The sequence below is a fragment of the Quercus robur genome, chromosome 2, assembly GCF_932294415.1.
Source record: "Quercus robur chromosome 2, dhQueRobu3.1, whole genome shotgun sequence".
Classification (NCBI taxonomy): Eukaryota; Viridiplantae; Streptophyta; class Magnoliopsida; order Fagales; family Fagaceae; genus Quercus; species Quercus robur.
In genome coordinates, this window is record NC_065535.1 from 69,965,794 (window position 1) to 69,986,567 (window position 20,774).

General features: G+C 37.4%; 1 protein-coding gene across 3 annotated transcripts in view; it reads left to right on the forward strand.

Moving 5' to 3' along the window:
* The window catches only part of LOC126714784 (alkane hydroxylase MAH1-like), a 106,544-nt gene that overhangs the window by 48,787 nt on the left and 36,983 nt on the right, over positions 1 to 20,774 (forward strand). The window contains exon 2 of one of the 3 annotated variants that reach the window (XM_050415090.1): positions 18,688 to 19,024. In XM_050415090.1, coding sequence (XP_050271047.1) covers positions 18,688 to 19,024 — 337 coding nt within the window. Of the gene's footprint in view, positions 1 to 18,687; positions 19,878 to 20,774 lie in introns of all 3 variants that reach the window. The other 2 variants (XM_050415089.1, XM_050415092.1) reach the window with 2 other exon arrangements.

The window sequence follows — 20,774 nt, forward strand, 5'->3', positions numbered from 1 at the left end:
CTATGTTTTTTTTTTTTTTTTTTTTTAAATGAGAAGTGAGGTTTATGTTGCAAGTCCATTTTTAAATAGGGGTAAATTTTTCTATTTAAATTATTTCCTTTCCTCTCCATCCTAATTTTTAAAACATCCAAACAAGAGGAAGGGCTAATTACTCTCTTCCCTCTTACTAATTTTAAAAACATCCAAACAAGGTAGAGGATAACCATTCTCCTCTACTCTCCTCTCTCTCTAAACTTTCAAACATACCATAAAAGAAGAAAATAAAGCTACTTAATGAACAAAAATGCCCATGTGCACTTGCACATGGGCAATTCGTCCAGCTCCTTCCTTTTTTGTCTTTTTTTTTGGTGCTGTCTTTGGGACTTTGCCTCCCTTTTTTTCTTTTTTTCATTTTTCCTTTCTTGGGTTGGATGTTTCCTTCTTCTTCTTCTTCTTCCTTTTTTTTATTTTTTATTTTTATTTCCTAGGCATTGCATTCTTCTTCTTCTTCCTTTTTTTTTTTTTTCTTTTTTTCTCTTTTTCTTTTTCTTTGTTTAACTAGACATGATTTTTTTAAAAAAAAATAAATTGGGTGATTTTTTTTTCTTAGGGGTTGTTTGTCATTTTTTGTTTTAATTGACTATCATTTTTTAACAAGGGTATATGAGTAAATTTATACAAACTCACTTTTTCCATCCCTCCACTTTTCTACTCCCAACCAAACAAAAAGGAAAGAAATTAAACTCTTTTCTATCCTCCCAATTTTCTATCCTTTCACCATTTTCTATCCTCCCACTTTTCCACCCCTCCAACCAAACGAACTCTAAGTGATGAATAAATTAGTTATTAGTTGAATATATTCAAAATTTATAATGAATATACCCTTTATATATGTATATTTATAATGTTTTTATAAATTTTATTAAATGTTTGTGTATCTTACGATACACAATACGATTCAGTACACGATATGGAAAAATTAAAAATCGATTCACAATATAATTCACGTTTTGATAACTATAATAGTTATTGGGAAATGCTAACGAATTCCCTTAGGGTATTAGTTAACAATTCATTTAAAGAAAGTTTTTATTGGAAAAGAAGAGAAAGAAGAAAAAAAAATTAATGTTTCCACAGCTTTTTTTCATTTCCCATAAAGTGATGTCAAAACTTTTCTAAAATTGATTATTAACTAATGTCCTAAGGACACTCGTTAGCATGACCCATAATTATTAATAGTTAGTATTAATATGTTTAGGGGTAAAATGTTTAGTCATTATGTTTACTATAGATGAGGAAAATAATCATGCTTTAACATGTAATATGACTTGGTGATAAATCTTTAGTCCAGCTCGAGTTAATTTGTAATAAAAATGAATGAACAAATTCAAAAAAAATTAATATTAAGCTCAGCTCAACTCATTTTTATCTCTCTCATTTATGTTGAGTGCGTCGACCTCAAAGATCCAACTGTGGTTCAATTTTTGTTGACAGTATGTGTTTTTCAAAGACAACATGTGGAGGAGGTTAGAAGAGAGAGTAATTAACTACTGGATATTTAAGGTTCTACTCAAATGTTAATATTAAAAAAAGTAAATAGATATAATTATTCAATTCTATCATCTTATATTCTTGGTAATATAAATTCACAGGTCTAGATTAGGTCCAGTGCTTCTAATGCATTGGACCCGGTCAAATTGTGACACATATCCAAAATTGGACACATATCACTATCTCAATGAGTCTAGTGCCACTTGACACTAGACCCAAACAACTCTCTAGATTCATATTCATCATTCGAAACATAATCACTATAGATTCTTATTTTGTTTTTGAATTTACTATTCACATTTATTGGGATATTATCAATTTGTAAACATTGTGTAATAAAAATTTATAATAGTTTTAATGTTTTGAAAGACTCTAACCAAATAGGTCTGTAAATCCTAGACTAACCTAATAATTACTAGACTAACCTATCAACGTTTGACGTAGGCAACATTTAATTTTCATATTCTAATTAATAAAGAACTGCTGATTCTTTTTTTTTTGAGAATCCCACTGAAATTTTATTGGATATTTGTGACTAAATCAGCCTAAACTACATATGAAATATCTGGTGGTACTTCTTCCATCCAAACAGTTAATGAGGGCGAGTTAATAGCCCACCTAGCCAATGCATGAGCAACCCTATTGCCTTGTCGGCGTACATGATTAAAACTGAAACTATTGAAAAAAGAAGTTAAGACTTTAACATCTTCAATCAAATGTCCATGGAGTGCTAAAGATTGTTCAGGGTTGTTAAGTTCCTTTGTGATTGTGTCTGAATCCCCTTCGAAAACGGCTGAGGTAATTCCAATCTCTAAGGCAAATTCAACTGCTCGTCTTGCTGCAAGAGCTTCCACCTGAGCCACAGTAGTCAGTTGATGGATTTTTTGCGACAAAGAGGCCAAAACCGCTCCTTCAGAGTTGCGGATAACCACTCCAATACCAGCTTTCCCAGTTCCAGCGAATGTTGCACCGTCGTAGTTCACCTTACAAACTCCCAGGTCTGGCGGTTTCCACTTCGTGTGCATCGCCTCTTGCTGTCTCATACTAATAGGATGGAGATTTTTGAACTCAGCTTTTCTCTCTTTTGCCAGCTGGTCGATGCGATGTACTGGATATGCTTCTTCACTCAGTCAGAGCTTATTCCGTCTGTTCCATATAGACCAAGTCATGAAGGCTAGTAGTGATGGATCTCTGTTTTCATTGAAAGCACTTTCGAAAATCTCCATTGTTGTCTTCCCATTCATCGTTGCCAGCCAGCTCCATTGAGGATCCGTCGTCCAAGCAACCTGCAATTCAGAACAAAAAAACAGAGCATGTGAGCAGTCTTCATCCATCACCTTGCAACTCTCGCAAGTTGCTTCGGTGATGATTTTCCTCCTGCAGAGACTGGATTTTGTAGGAAGAGCTTCTCTACAAGCTCGCCACACGAAGTTTTTCACCTTACTAGGGACTTCCATACTCCATATGTTCCTCCAAAAACCGGTATTCACAGCTGCTACTGAATTCGGATTCTCCCTTTCATACAAAAACCGATATCCCGACTTGACTGAATATTGCCCTGAAGGTGTAAATGGCCAAATGAGAATGTCTTGTTGTTGCGATGAACTGAGAGGGATGCTCTTGATTGCTTCTGCATCACCATTACTAAAGACATGCTCAATCACGTCAGTTCTCCATTGTTTGGTTGGCTGATCAATCAAAACTGCCACGCAAGAATTCTCCAGCCCAAACAGTACTGGTGAAGTGATTTTGGCATTGTTTTTAATAGGTAACCAGTTATCCCCCCAAATTCTGATCTGTTTACCATCTCCAACTCTCCACATAGCCCCTCTAGAAATCACGTCTCTCCCTTTTAGAATACTCTTCCATGCATAGGAGGCTGAGGTTGATTCTTTAGCATCAAGGAGTGTACCATTAGGAAAAAACCGAGCTTTAAAAACTCTATAAAAGAGAGACTTATCGTCATTAAGGAGTCGCCAAGCTAATTTGGCAAGCATCGCGTCGTTGAACATTGTTAAATCCTTAAAGCCCATACCTCCTGCTTCCTTGTGCTTACACAACTCCCCCCATCTCACCCAATGAATTTTTCTTCTCTCCCCCCTTTGTCCCCACCAGAATTTTCTGGTGAGTGATTCAATCTCTTGACACAAAGTAACCGGAAGCTTGAAACAGCTCATGGTAAAAGTTGGGATTGATTGAATGACCGATTTGATAAGGACTTCTCTACCGGCTTGAGACAACAACTTCCCTTCCCACCCTTGGAGTCTCTTCCAAACTCGTTGCTTCAACTTGTCAAAGCTTGCCCTTTTATTTCTTCCCACCAGTGTTGGCAACCCAAGATATTCCTCATAATGCTTCACTTCGGCAACCCCAAATTCAGCCAAAATATAATTTTGCATATCACTAGCCGTTGATTTGCTAAAAAAGAGAGAAGTCTTCTCTCTATTTAATTTTTGCCCCGACACCTTCTCGTAAGAAGATAGAATCTCCAGCACCTTTCGGCAATCTTGCTTAGAAGCTCTACAAAATAAAAGACTGTCGTCTGCAAAAAGCAAGTGTGTTAGCTTAGGACCATTACGACATATTGAAACTCCTTGGATCTCACCCAAATTTGCTGCTCTCTGGATAAGTCTATGCAGCCCCTCAGAGCATAAAAGAAAGAGATATGGTGAAAGTGGATCCCCTTGACGGATACCTCTACTAGGTTTGATATTGCCTTGGGGTTCCCCATTTACCAAAAGAGAATATGAGACCGTTGTGACACATTCCATGACTAGGGCTATCCATTTATCACTAAAACCCATTTGCTTCATAATGTCTCTAAGAAAAGACCATTCAACCCGATCATAGGCTTTGCTCATATCTAACTTGAGCGCCATAAAACCTGATTTTCCAGAGTTATGATCTTTCATGTAATGAAGAGTCTCGAAAGCCACTAATATATTATCAGTTATCAAACGACCTTTCAAAAAAGCACTTTGATGTTCTGAAATAATTTGAGGAAGGACTCTCTTCAATCTATTTGCTAATACTTTTGAGAAAATCTTGTAAAGTACATTGCAAAGACTAATGGGTCTATATTCAGTCACAAACTCCGGGTTCTTTTTCTTGGGGATTAAAGTAATAAAAGTGTGATTTAGAGAATTAGGCAAAGTACCTTGGTTCAAAAAAAGCAACACAGTACTAGTAACATCAAAGCTTACCAAATTCCAGAAATTTTGGTAGAAAAGCGGAGGCATTCCGTCAGGACCAGGGGCTTTTAAAGGGGCCATTTGTTTCAAAGCAACCTCAACTTCCCAAGCTTGAAAATCACCTGTTAAAATGGTATTCATCTCCTCAGTCACCACCTGAGGAATAGACTCCAACTCTCCTACTAAGGGACCGGGATTTGAAGAGGTGAACAGCTCAAAAAAGTACTTCAGAAAAGACTCTGCAATCTGGTCTTTTTGTGTACACCACTCATTAGAATGGTTACGAACACTAGGGATAAAGTTTTTCCGCTTTCTTTGAGTTTCACGGCAGTGAAAAAACTTAGTGTTACGGTCACCATCTTTTAAGTACAGAGTTCGGGATCTTTGTCTCCATAGCCGTTCCTCCTTATCCATAAGAGCATTGACTTCTTTTTTATTTGCCAAATCTTGTCTGAACCTCCCCCCTGGACAGCCACACGCTCTGCTTTAGCTAATTCTTTTCTTTTTTTTTCCAAATCTCTTTTTATATTTCCGAAGTGGTCACGGCTCCACTTGTTCAACTCAGCCCCACAAACTTCAATTTTCTTAATCACCCTTGTGTCTTCATTCCCTTCATAGGTAGCTAACCATACACTCTCAACCGTATCCCCACAACCTTTATCTGACAGCCAAACTTCTTCAAAACGGAATATCTTCTTCTTTTGCTGAAAGTCCAGGTCAGCCAAATCAATCCACAGCATCTTATGGTCTGAAGTAGTACTGTTAATGTGAGTAACTCTAGTGCCCGGAAATTCTATAAACCACTCATGCGAAGCTACCGCTCTATCCAGCCTTTCCCAAACCGAAGAACCATCTCGAAAGTGCTTACTCCATGTGAAAGGGAAGCCTTTAAAGCCTAAGTCCATTAATTCGCATTCATCCAAAACCTCTCTAAACAACTGCATCTGATTTTGAGGTCTTAATCGTCCCCCTGACTTCTCCGATTGTTTAACAATCTCATTAAAATCTCCTGTACATAACCATGGAAGGGAGTTTCTACCATGCAACTGACGAAGTAAATCCCAAGATTCACTCCTTCTATGAGTTTTGGGATTGCCATAAAATCCGGTAAACCGCCAAGCTTTGCCCGAACTTTTGTATATGACAGCATCTATGTGATTCAGTGAAGATGATTCAACTTCAACTTCTATGTCATTCTTCCAATACAACACCAAACCTCCGCCTCTAGTTACTCTCTGGACAAAAAATTTCTTATCAAAACGAATTCTGTCTTTCACGTAGTCTAGCCTAGCTTCATCTGCCAGTGTCTCGGCCAAAAACACGACAGAGGGGGCTTTTGCTTGCACCAAATCCACAAGCTCCTGAACTGCTGATTCTTAAATGGCCTTATTTGCTTTCCATTCCTCTTTTGACTTCTTTTCTTGACTTCTAAAAGTAATGTTAGTACAAAGTTCTACTAGAAATACGTGTACTTTTTATTTTTTTAGTAGGATAATGCTAATGATTACTCTTAGGGTAATGGTTAAGAATTCATTTTAAGAAATTTTTTACACTACTTTTATGAGAAATGAAAAAATTTGTCAAAATATTAATTACTTTTTTTTCTTTTCCCATAAAAGCTTTCTTTAAATGGAATGTTAACCATTGCCCTACGGACATCTGTTAGCATTTTTTTTTTTTAATATAATCAAAGAAATACATGTACCTTGAAACCAAACCAGAAACCTAACTAACCTATTGTCGATAGTGAAAAAATAACTAAATATACACTGCTCTCTACCTTTTTCCTTTGCTTCCAAAACAAGGCCTCCTAACGTCGTTTGGTCACTTAATTTCAGATGTTATGTTGTCTTCAGATTCCTTTAAGTATATTAGCTTCTGTCATGTTCATTGCCAACGAAATTCTGTTGTTTATTATAACCTTACTAGATATGCTAAACATGTCATAGGTTTTTTGGTATAGATAGAGAATATTCCATAACATCTTAATATTGTAATCCAAGCCTATATGACATTTCTTTAATTAAATTTTCAGCCTTCTTCTAAATAAAAAATAAAAAACAAAAACAAAAATAAATAAATTTAATTAAATACACAATGAAAAATTAAAATCTTTTTCTTCCTAGCCTCCTATTTTTCTATCATTCTCTAATTTACCAATTTTCTCATATTTTTATTCCATTGAATACACTTAATGAAACAAACTCTTTGTGGAAGAATTCTTTTATTATTTTCTTTAAAGAATAAGAAATCAATTCATAAATGTGAAACAAAATTTCTTTTACCTAAGTACTATTCTATGGCTATAAGTGCGTCACACTTTTTTTTTTTTTTTTTTTGTTGAGAAATAGTACTGTTATGCATTCAATTAAGGAATACCAGCTAAATCAGCATGGTAAGAAGATAGTACATCAAATAGAACATCTTTCATCCATATTACACAATTTGGGTAGTTAGTTGCTAACTGAGCCAAGTTGTGTGCAACTGTGTTGCCCTCTCTCTTAGTGTGAGAGTAGGACAATTTAGAGAAACCTACAGAAACATTTAAAGAGTCTTGTAATAGTAAGCCAAACGGAGCAAGCCTGGGGTTCTTTGAGGCCAAAGTTGTCATCACTAGTGAAGAGTCACCCTCCAGTATAGCCTCTAATATACCCAACCCTCTAGCAAACTCAAGAGCCTTGTTTGCAGCCAAAGCTTCAATCTCAATAGGCTGGAGCTGTTGAGGAACCCGAGCAACCAAGGAGGCGATAACAAGACCTTCCCTGTCATGAATGATAGCTCCTAGGCTGGAGCATTTTTCTTCGATGAATATGGCTCCGTCAAAGTTGATTTTCAGCGTTCCCTGAGCAGGAGGTTTCCACCGGATTTTGCTCTTTGTTCTACTGGGAGTTGGCGCTGCTTTTAAAGCTTTGAACTCCATATACTTGTCGTAAGCCCATTGAGAGAGATGGTTTAGAGGAAGATGGGTTTGTTGGGTTCTCACCTGATTTCTTTGGTGCCAAATGGACCAAATGGTGAATTCAAACAGGACTGGATTCCTTTGGTGATCACAGACCCAAGCCAAGAGCTCGCTGAAGCTAGAGAAACACTGTTGGTTCTGAAAGCTCCATAAATTATTTGCTCCCCACATGCCATCCAGCTCTTTGCAGCTCTACACCATGTGCAAAACATCTTCATTTCCTTCCTTGCAGTGGTTACAGCTTTCTTCTAAGATAATTATGCGACGTACTAGATTGCACTTTGATGGAAGTGAATTACGGCAAGCCCCCCAAATAAGATTTCTTACTTTACTTGGGCATTCAAGAGCCCAAATCTTCTTCCACAACCCTTTTTCTTGGTCTTGATTCTCTGCCACCTGAAAACCAACTCCATCCTCCTTCAAGAAACGATAGCCCGTTTTGCAACTATAAATCCCATCATGCTCCCACGGCCAAAACATGGTGTCTTCCGTTTCATTCCTAGCCAACTGAATTTTTTTATTTCTTCAATTTCTTGATCGAGGTGCAAAAATCCCATCCACCATCGTTGCATTCCACGTTCTAGTTCCTTCATCAATTAAACAACCAATTGTAGCTTCTTCCATTGTATCTACCATTGGGGAGAGTATTTTGGTTGGATGTTTTCGGGGCAGCCAATGGTGCTGCCAGATTTTGATCGATTTACCATTCCCCACCCTCCAACAAGCACCATCTAGGATAACATCACGACCATGCAAAATACTCTTCAAAGCGTAGGACCCCATGCTTGATTCCTTGGCTTCTAAAATAGAGTGATTCAGGAACAACTTTGCCTTAAAGACTTTGTAGAAGAGGGTTTCCTTGTTATGCAAAAGCCTCCAAGCTTGTTTCACCAAAAGGGCATCATTAAAGTGAGCCAAGTCACGAAAACCCATACCGCCTACTATTTTGGACTTAGTCAAATCACTCCATTAGATCCAATGAATTTTCCTTCTATTGCCCCTTTGTCCCCACCAAAAACTTCTTTATCATTACCTCAATGTCATCACAAAGCCCCAATGGTAATTTAAAGCACCCCATAGCATAAGTAAGGATGGCTTGGATCACGGACTTGATTAGGACCTCTCTTCCGGCTTGTGAGAGCAATTTACCCTCCCATCCCTGGAGCTTCCTCCAAACCCTCTCTTTTATGTAATTGAAGCTAGCCTTTTTTCCCTTACCCACAAAGGATGAAAGACCCAAATATTTCTCGTAAGACTTGACTTCTTGAACTTGAAAGAGGTTCATTATGCTTGATTTTGCTTCGTTCGTGGTGGACTTGCTAAAGAAGATTGTGATCTTATCTTTGTTGATTTTTTGCCCTGACCAAGATTCATATTCACCCAACAAATTCAAGACATTATTACAATCCTCAGTGATTGACCTGCAGAAAAGCAAGCTATCATCTGCAAAAAACAAGTGGGTTAGTTTAGGGCCTCGTTTGCACAAGGAAAAGCCTTGATCTCCCCATTCCGCACTGAGTGTTTAATAAGAGCTTGAAGGCCTTTCGTACATAAAAGGAATAGGAAAGGAGATAGGGAGTCTCCTTGTCTAATTCCCCTATTAGGATGGATCATTCCAGTGGGCTCCCCATTCACCATAATAGAGTACGACACCGTTTTCACACAACTCATCATAAGAGTAATCCATCTAGCACAAAAACCCATTTTCTCCATAAGAGCACTAGCATTGAAAAATGCTAATGCTAAATCTGAGGACAATTTGGCATTTTAAGCCTTAAAACCGATTGCATCAAAGAATGGTAAAGCTCACTATTGCAAATTTTTTTGCAATAGTGCTACAGTACTATTCTAAAGTTAGAATAGTACTGTAGCACTATTGTAAAACATATATACATTTTTTATTCTGCTGAGCAGCCTGAACTCCACTCTCTCAAGAACTGTCCTTCTCGTCTCTCTCTCATTCTCCTTCTCCCTTTCCTCTCTCTGATTGCTGTTTGCTCCGATGGGTTCAATGGGTTTGTTCCGATGAGGGTTTGGTTTGCTCCGATCGGTGAATCATGGTTCAAGTGGTGGATCGGCATGGTGGGTCGTGGGTTATGGTTTATGGGTTTTGGATTTGGGTTGATCTTTCCTCTCTCTGATTGTTGTTTGCTCCGATGGGTTCGATGGGTTTGTTCTGATGAGGGTTTGGTTTGCTCCGATCGGTGTATCATGGGTCAAGTGGTGGATCGGCATGGTGAGTCGTGGGTTATGGTTTATGGGTTTTGGATTTGGGTTGATCTTTCCTCTCTCTGATTGCTGTTTGCTCCGATGGGTTCGATGGGTTTGTTCCGATGAGGGTTTGGTTTGCTCCGATCGGTGTATCATGGGTCAAGTGGTGGATCGGCATGGTGGGTCGTGGGTTATGGTTTATGGGTTTTGGATTTGGGTTGATCTTTCCTCTCTCTGATTGCCGTTTGCTCCGATGGGTTCGATGGGTTTGTTCCGATGTCGGTGTGGTTTGCTCCGATCGGTGTATGGCCATTGTTCCGATCGGTGTGGTTTGTGTATGGCTCAGTATGTGTGGCCGTTGCTGATCGATGTGTGTGGTTGATGGTTTGGTGGTTTGTGTTTATGTGTGTGGCTTTGTTGATGGTTTGTGTTTGTGTGTGTGTGTGTGTGTGGGTGGTGATGGGTTTGGATAGGTTGATCGGTGCATCATGGGTCTGTGTGTGTGTGTGGCTTTGTGTGTTGAACAGAAAGAGAGGAAAAAAAAATGAAGGTTGGGAAAGCCCAGGAAAATGTGATTCAATCACAAACAAACGGTTAGAAATATATAATAAAGAAAGATTAAAAAATAATATTTTAGTAAAAATAGAGTTTTTGGATGTAGGAGGTATTGTATAATGGTATGGTATAAGTAATAAAGTGGTTTTTTGAGATGGTATAATAGTATAGCATAGCATTTTTCAATGCCAGTGCTCTAAGCCTCTCCAAATACACCTATTCTACCCTGATCGTAGGCTTTACTCATGTCTAATTTGATAGCCATAAAACCATGTTTTCCTGAATTATGTTGCTTCATATGATGAAAGGTCTTAAAAGCAACCATAATATTGTCTAAAATAAGTCTATCCTTAGCAAAAGCAAATTAATGTTTCGTGATTAGGGAATGTAAAAATTTCTTCAACCTATTTGCTAAGACCTTAGAGTAAATCTTATATAGGACATTGCAAAGACTAATAGGGTGGAAATCAGACACAAGTTAAAGATTATTTATTTTCGGGACAAGAGTAATGAGTGTATGATTAATGGGTTCGGGTAGGATACCTGAGTTCAACCATGAGAGAATGGCTAAAGTAACATCATGCTGCATTGTCGACCAAAAATGTTGGTAGAACAAAGGTGGCATACCATCGCGACCCGGTGCTTTTAGAGGTGCCATCTAATTCAAGGCTTCCTTAACTTCCAATCTTGTGAATTCCTTCACCAATTCAGCATTCATCAAGTCGGCCACCATGCATGGGATTTTCTGAAGGGAGTCAACTTCTAGATTCGGGTTGGTGGTGGAGAAAAATTTTTTGTAGTAAGTCTCCATCACATGCCCAATATCATCATGATTGGTCAGCCAAGCTCCATTTCCATCTCTTATACCTCTGATCAAATTCTTCCTAAGTCTCTTTGTCGCCTTACTATGAAAGAAAGTTGTATTATTGTCACCTTTACTTAGCCACAACACCCTAGATCTTTGACACCACATCCTTGATTCCCGATCTTGCAGCAAATTAATCTCCATTCTTAAGCTCCTAATTTGATTATTGTTTCCACTCACCATAGCCTCCCTCTCGGCCAAAACAAGTTGGCTCTCTGTAATCTCTAATTCCCTCCTCACATGCCCAAATTTGTGCTTATTCCACCATGTTAGCTCTTTCTCACATTTAGCCACTTTTTTCAAAATGGCTATGCTTGGATTTTGTTCCCTTGTACTACACCACACATCCTTAACCGTTTCACCACAAGTTGGATCCAATAACCACATTTCTTCAAATCTAAAACACCTCTTCCTCCTAGGTTCCGGCAACCCCGACAAATTGATCAATAGAGGAGAATGATCCGATGACATACAACTAAGATGATGAACCCTAGTTCCTGGAAATTTTTGAAACCAAAAATTTGTAGCCATGCACCTATCCAATCTAATTCTTATGGAATGCCCATCAACATAATGTTTTGCCCACATGAACTTTGGCCCCACATATCCCAAATCCATGAAACAACATTCATCGATCACATCTTGGAATAGTTGCATTTGATTATGATCTCTAGGTGCCCCACCCCACTTTTCCTCTTGACGAACAATTTCATTAAAATCACCACCACATATCCAAGGAATGTTCATTCTAGCATTTAAGCTTCTCAATTTACTCCACGCTTCACTCCTCCTGTGAGTTTCGGGCTCCCCATAAAAACCAGTGAACCGCCATGCATTCTCAGTATTCCCATTGATGATCATATCAATATAATACCTATAGGAATCAACAACTTCAATATTAATAGAATTTTTCCAAAATAATACCAAACCACCACCTCTATTTAGCCTTGGAGCCACCCACTTCTGATCAAAATTAATCTTACTCAAAGTACGATCTAGCCTTTCTTCGTCTGTCCATGTTTCGGCTATAAACACGACAGAGGGATCTTTAGCCTGTATCAATCTAACAAGCTCATTCTCTGTACATGGGTTCCTAAGCCCACGACAGTTCCATAATAATAGACTCATTGCTTCTGGCAGGGTTGGTAAACAGCCTCCATCAATATCTTATTTTTTGTTGCACCATCCTGGGAAACCCTTCTTTTTTTTGGTAACTTAGTTTGGTTTGTTATATTTCCTGCACTTCTTTTTTCTCCTAGTGCTTCGGCCATACCCACACCTGATCCCACCCCTACTCTCATAAGTCTTTTCCATGTACCTTCAGCCTTCACGTGATTGATAAGAGAGTAAGGAATCTCAGCTAGTGGCATGCGTGATGATAGAGACAAGTGGGCTGCATGGCCTGATAAGCTTGGCATGTTTGATTCATTAATGCTAGGCTGACCCACCAAATTTTCCTTTCCTATGCTAACATCAGAACCAGGTGACACTGTGAGTTTGGGGTCATACTTTTTTATTTCCTTATCAATCTCTCCAAGAACCTCCTCAAAAGACTCAGCTGACACCTTTATCACTGCTGACCCGGGCTGGTGTTGCATCCCATCCTCCATGATTCCCTCATCAGTTCACAACCTTAACTTCTGTTGGTTTATCTCCTGAAAACCTGGTACTTTGTTTCCTCCATCGCATGCTTCAATGATTTCCATTTCAGGCATAAAAGTCTCCGGCATTGGTTTCTCTGTACACATGTCCACTACCGGCTACTTCCTCCCAAATCCAGCTTCATATGCCTTAGTGATTTCCATTTCAGGCCAAAATATCTCCGGCAATGGTTTCTCGAACCGCACCACCACCACCGGCGGTTTCTTTGCTATTCCAGTTTTTTCCGTCAACGCTCCACCTTTTTTACCAACAAAAAATCCTGGAACTTTAACCATGTACCTTCGGCTCGGCATGAATGGAGTGGCCTTAAGCCAGGGGTCGAATTGTTGAGATTCAGGTGAAAGGCTTCCTTCACTTTCAATCCAAAGTCCACAGTCACGGTCATCGTGTGTCAAGCAGCCACACCAGAAACAGAGACTTGGAAGTCTTTCATATTTGAAGGGCACCCACAGTTCTTTACCACTATCAAGAGAGATAACTCACCCCCTGCACAGTGGTTTGGAGACATCAAGAGTAAATCAAACTCTCATGAAGTTATCTTCCTCTGTTTCTACTTCATCAATTCCTACATTCACCTTTCCTACCACTTCACACAACTGTTCAACAATCTTCCTTGTCCGAAATCTGATTGGGAGGTCATGTACTTGCACCCAGAATGTTACCTTACTAAAAACCATATCTCCCAAGTCTGTTTCCTTCTCATACTGTTGCAATACCATTAGGCATTTGTCAGAGCTCCATGGCTCTACTGCCATAACTTTGTCAATCTCACTCTTTTCGTCAAACATAAACAAAACCACATGGTCACTCTCCTTTTTTTATTTTGAAGCCATTTTTCGATCTCCAAATGGGTGTGAAAGTCTTAGCTATGGCATTTATGTTAAGAGCTCGCTTAGTCAAGAACTTAGCTGCTAGAATAAACTCAATCTTCACCTATTCCTCCATAATGCAGAAATTAGATCCTTCACATTCCGAGAGGGTTAGGCTGTTCCAGGTTTTCGTGAGCTCTTCCATCCTAAACTAGATTATGTTTCCCAAAAACCCTGAAGAAAAAACCAACAAAGCCTCAAGGTAAACCTGTTACCTTGGGGGACAGAGACTCCTTCAAGAGAAGGGACAACTATTCTACACTCTAGGAGGAGATGGAAACCCACCCTTCACTAGCTGAGAGAAACTTTTTTAAGTGCGTCACACTTAAGAAAAGTCTTCTTGAAATAAATGACAATATTATGGTAGTGCACTACAAAGTAGTACATATGGTATAAATGGTACTGCTAGTATCGTGTCGTAGAGGGGTAGCCCATCAAGTCCATTGTGATGTGTGACTTGAACTAATTTAGTGAATCACATTATTATTTTTTTTCCTTACATTTAAAGTGGATAATAAATAAAAATAAAATAATGCAATACTTCTTATGTGCTCACTTTTTTATGATGTTATCTTTATTAATTTATTTTATAAATTTGTATTTTTTTTATATAATAATGAAAAAAATTACTTCTAATATACTATTGAAAAATTAGTTCTTATGTAATAATGGCATCGCAGTAAAGTTAGCAAATCTATCTTTTCTATTATCTTATTTTTCTTCTAAAAAAATAATTTCATATTGTGGGGCCAGAGGATTTGTGACCCTGGCCCACTTTACATTGGGGCCCAACGCCTGAGCCGAGGAGGGATATAGCCGAGGACTGACAGTGAAAGTCCAAATAGCCTTGAGACATGGCCAAGGATGACTCTGTCCTCGGCATCCCCAAGGCCCTCCTAAAGGAAAGGGCAAGAACGACATATGAACAGTTTTGGGAAGAGCCGAACACATCCACGTTGATAGATAAAGGAGCCCTGGACAATATGGCAATAAAGGACAAAGGAAAGGCTGCAGTTACCGCAATTAAATACTCTGTGTTAGACAGAGCAATACTTTTCAGCTTTTACAACCACCCCCAACCACTTTGGGTATGGGCTGATGGGACAAGTATCAGCCCTGGAAAGTTGAACCTACACGTGGACGTTGGAGGAGGGGTAAAGGCTAATATAAAAGGAGAGGTAAGCAATCCAGAAAAGGAGGCTGGGAAAAAAGGCCAAGAACCAGAGCCTCCCAGACTGTATCGAGGAGAAAGACTTCTCAAGCAAACATGGTTTAGTTCTGCATGAACACCATGACTAACCATCGTCCGATGACCAAGGCCTAGCCTTTCAAGCCCACGCTCTACAAATTATATTGTTTGGGCCCTTAACGTGCGAACCCAACATCATTTTGGAGTCGTTACAAATTGAGTCCTTACACATATTATATAGACATGTAATGAAAAACTAAAATCTTCTTGAATCACACATTTTCTATCACTTCCTAAATCAATAAATGTACGTGTGGAACAAATTCTTTGTATAAGTTTAAGAAGAGTCAATTGGCAAAGTCTCTAATGGTTGAATAAGAGATTTGGGGTTTAATCTCCACCTATACCAAAAACCGTTTAATGTCTTGATCTGATGATAAGAGCATAATCATCAGAATAAGACACCATAGGTTAAAACTTTATATAAAAATTAAAATTAAAAGCCATTTTTTTCATTTTCTTTTAAAAAAAAGAAAATCAATTCATAAATCTAGAACAAAAAGTCTTCTACCTTAATATCCTAGACTAACCTATAAGTGGATCACACCTAAAATAAATAACACTCACGGGCTTTCATTTGTTTTCTGGTAATTAACCTAATTAGTACGTAGTACACTTCCAAGTTCCAATTAATACGTAGTACCGTGCCTTAGTGGGATAGCCCATTATAATAACTCAGGTGCCAATACATAGAAATATTTGATTTAAAATGAGAAAATTCCCTTAAAAATAGGAGTATTTTTTATTGATAAAAGTACGAGAGAGAGTCATTTGAGATAGTTCAATCATGTTTAGATGAGAGTGATGAATACATCGATGAGAAAAATGAGTTGATTCACATTGAGAGAAGAAAAAAAAGTAAAGAAAGATAATAATAAAAAAATTACATTAGTAGAGTAATTAAAAAAGACTTGCAAATTGAGGAAGTAATAGAGGGTATGATTTCAAATAAATTAAAATAAAATAGCATAAAGTAATACATGGGGCTGACCTATATATAGAGAGTATATACTAATATGTTGAGGATCAATGGCCAACTCAAAAAAAAAATGAGACTAAGGCTAGGTGTTGGCGGTTGTTGTTGTATGTATACATGCATAAAAATATACTTATATATATTTAAAATTAGATTGTGAAATTTTGTAATCAAGTTCATAATCAAAAAATCAAATTATTATTTGTATATTATTTTTATAATTTATTAAACAAAAATTATTTTTTTAATTAACTCAAATAATATAATTTCAATTATAATATAGTTATTAACAGTTAGCATCGATATGTTTACAGGTAAAGTCTTTAGTCATTATGTTTATTATAGACGAGGAAAATAATCATACTTTAACATGTAATATAACCATAGTTTTAAAAACCGATACGGTAAAAGAACCAGAATAGGGGGTGTTTATCGGTTTTATGGTTCGACCGGGGTCCGACCGGTGGTCTAACCGATGATGTCATAAATAATAAATAAATAAATATTAATTATATAAATAAATAAATAAATAAATTTATAACTAGTAATTTTAACTAAAAAATTAAATAATGGTCAAATATTAAATATTAACTTACCAACTTTTAGACACTACTTAACAAAATTCAAAAAAAAAAAAAAAAAAAAAAAAAAACCATAAAAAGGTCAAGTATAAGAATTACAAACCATTTTTAGTTATTCCTTAATTTGTCAAATAACACAAAGTAAGTCACCCCCGAGTAACAATATCATTGCCCACTTGATTTTTTTTTCCCACCTATCCTACACTTACACGTGTATATCACCCCACCACTCATCTTGAAAATCTACTTTATAGTTTAGCCCCATTGGACCACACGTTTATTCAAACTTTCAAACCAAATATCTGAAGTCTAAACTTATTCTTTCGGTCTTTCCTATTCTACTTTTTACTAAACCTTCATTTCCCTCTTCAATATTCTTTCCCTCTCTGTGTCTTTCTCATCAGTTGGGTATGTGCAAGTGCAACTGTGCAAGAGCAGCAAACAAAGACTGAAACGGACTGAATAAATCATTGTAAATTTGCTTGGTTTTTGGACTCCTTCCTCACCACAAAGATAAGAGATCTGATGATTTTGGGGTCACTGTGGGTGTCTTAGCTCTTAGGCTTCACCACTTCAGGCTTGAGAGCATTTTCAAAAGCAAAAATCTCTCCCCTCAATTCTGAAACAAAATCCCTCTCTCTCTTTATTTTATTTTTTTAACAAAGCATCTGAAGTTTTAATGAAGAACCGCTAAAAACGACGTAGTTTTGTTGTTTTAGGCTGGGAAAGGACAAAAAAGGGATAACCGATCAGTAACCGGTTCAACCGCGTCGGTTTTCGGTTTTTAGATTAAACCGGCCGGTTTTTACTGTTTCACGGTCTTTATATTATTTTCGGTTTTTTAACATAACCGAACCGGATTAAAGACCGGTTCCCGATCGAACCTGCCGGTCCGGTCCATTTTTAAAACTATGAATATAACTTGGTGGTAGATCTTTAGTCTAGCTCGACTTAATTTATAACAAAAATGAATGAACAAGTTCAGAAAATTTAATATTAAGCTCGGCTCAACTCATTTTTATCTCTCGTATTTATGGTGAGAGTGTGGACCTCAGATATCCAACGGTGTTACAGTTTTTGTTGACAGTAAAATAAAAAATTGAAATGTATTTTTCAAAAACAACATGTGGAGGAGATTAGAAGGGAGAGAAACTACGTACTGGATATTTAAGGTTCTATTCAAATGTTAGTATTAAAAGAAGGAAAATGCTAACGAGTGTCCTTAGCGCACTGGTTAAGATTCCAGTTAAAGAAAGTTTTTATGGGAAAAGAAAAAAAAAAGTAATTAATATTTTGACAGCTTTTTTCATTTCCCATAAAAGTAATGTCAAAACTTTTTTTAATTAGATTCTTAACCAATACCCTAAGGGCACTCGTTAGCATGACCTTATATTCTCTGTAATAGATTCATATTCATCATTCACCGCATAATTACCATAGATTCTTATTGTGTTTTTGAATTTACTATTCACATTTATTGTGATATTATCCATTTGTAAACATTGTGTAATAAAAATTTGTAATAGTTTTAACCTTTCCAAAAACTCTAACTAAACAGGCTCTTAATATCCTAGACTAACCTAATAATTTCTAGACTAACCTATCAACATTTAACGTAGGCAAACCTTTTCTTATTCTAATTAAAGAACTGCTGATGATCTTAAAATGGCCTTAATTGCTTTCCATTCCTCTTTTGCCTTCTTTGCTTGACTTCTAAAAGTTCTACCAGAAATACGCGTAATTTGAAACCAAACCACAAGACTAACTAACCTACGATCGGCAGTGAATAAATATACCCTACCTTAGCAAGCTTATTATAAAACCCATGCACCTCTGCTACTTGATGAAACCACAAAGCTTCTATCAACTCCAATGGCCTCACTACTTTTGAACCCAGAGATACTCGTAGCAATATTTCTATGCTTCCTTTTTCTTTGTCATTTGAGATGGAACAACAGCCAAACCATTACAAATTGACCTATTGTCGGTATGCTCCCAGGCCTTCTTCAAAATGCATCCAATGTGCACGAGTATCTTACCTGGCTCCTAAAACAAAATGGGGGCATTTTCAAGTTTAAGGGTCCTTGGTTCACTAACATGACCTTCATGGTCACGAGTGATCCCAGGAACATCCACCACATGTTGAGCAAAGACTTTTCTAATTACACAAAAGGGCAGAAGTTCCAGGAAATTTTTGATGTTCTGGGAGGTGGGATTTTCAATTCTGATTCTGACTCGTGGACATACCAGAGGAAGCTACTTCACACGGTGTTAAAGGACAACAAGTTTAAGTTGTTCTTTGAGCAATTTGTCAAGGGAAAAGTGGAAAAGAGCCTCATTCCAGTTCTTGATCATGTCTCAAGTTTTGGAATTGAGGTGGATTTACAAGACATTTTTCAACGGTTCACATTCGATAGTGCTTGCTTAGTGGTTTTGGGTTTTGATCCAAACTGTCTCTCCATTGAATTCCCAGACGTTTCCTATGCAAAATCGTTTGATCAATTAGAGGAATGTTTGTTATACCGACACATTGTGCCAGAAAGATGGTGGAAGATACAAAGAAGGCCTCAAATTGGATCGGAGAAGAAGCTATCACATGCTTGGAAAGTTTTTGATGAATTTGTATACGAATGCATCTCAACCAAGCGAGAGGAAGCGACCCTGAAGAAGGAGGAACTAAAATTCAATTTGTTAACAGCTATAGTTATGGAGGAACAAGAAGGAGAAATGAGTAGTAATATTACAAAATCCGATAAGTTTCTAAGGGACACTGCAACTAATCTCTTGGCAGCGGGGAGAGACACCATAAGTGCCGGACTCACGTGGCTTTTTTGGCTTCTTGCAACACACCCATCAGTGGAAGCCAAGATTTTAGAAGAAATCAAGGAGCATTTGTTGGACAACGGAAAGTCAAAGAATTTGAACATAGAAAAGCTAAGTAAGCTAGTTTATCTTCATGGAGCGGTATGCGAATCCTTAGGCCTTTTTCCACCTGTACCTTTCGAGCACAAATGTTCAGTTCAATCTGATATTCTTCCTAGTGGTCACTCTATCAGGCCAAATACAACAATGTTATACTCTTTATACTCAATGGGAAGGATGGAAAGCATATGGGGTGAAGATTGCTTGGACTTCAAGCCAGAGAGATGGATTACAGAGTTTGGAGGAATAGTGCATGTACCATCTTTCAAGTTCATAGCATTTAATGCGGGAGCAAGGACTTGTTTAGGTAAGGATATAGCTTTCATTCAAATGAAAATAATTGCAAGTGCCATCATTTGGAAATACCATGTTCGTGTGGTTGAAGATCATCCTGTTTCACCGAGTATTTCCGTTGTTCTTCATATGAAACATGGTTTGAAGGTGAGGATCAGCAAGAGATAAGTTTGACAAAGAAATTTTAGTACTAGCGAAAGTTGCATTTAGGGAAATAATCACTCATGACCCTTCAAACCAACTTCGGCTATATATGTATTTCCTTACTTAGTTTTGTGTTTCATTGTAATTTTTATAAGTCGAGGTTTTTCCTTATATATGCATCATCTTAAGAAATAAATTAATAGATATAATTATTCAACTCTATCATTTTATATTCTCGGTAATAGATTCATATTCATCATTCACAGCACAACTACCATAGGTTCTTATTTTGTTTTTGAATTTACTATTCAGTATTCACATTTATTGTAATATTATCCATTTCTAAACATTGTGTAATAAATATTTGTAATAGTTTTAACCTTTCTAAAAATTCTAACCAAACAGGTCTTTAATATCCTAGACTAACCTATCAACATTTAACGTAGGCACCTTTTCTTATTCTAATTAAAGTACTGCTGATGATCTTAAATGGCCTTAATTGCTTTCCATTCCTCTTTTGCCTTCTTTGCTTGACTTCTAAAGGTTCTACCAGAAATACCCGTAATTGGAAATCAAACTTCAAGACTAACTAACCTACGATCGGCAGAGAATAAATATACCCAGCTTTAGGAAGCTTCAGGGGCGTAGCCAGGAATTTGTACATGGGGGGCCGATTCGAAGGTTGAAATCGACGACGATGAGTATCATCATTGTATGGATATTCTATATTTTTAGGTTGATATGGACCTTCTTTGAGATAAGCTCG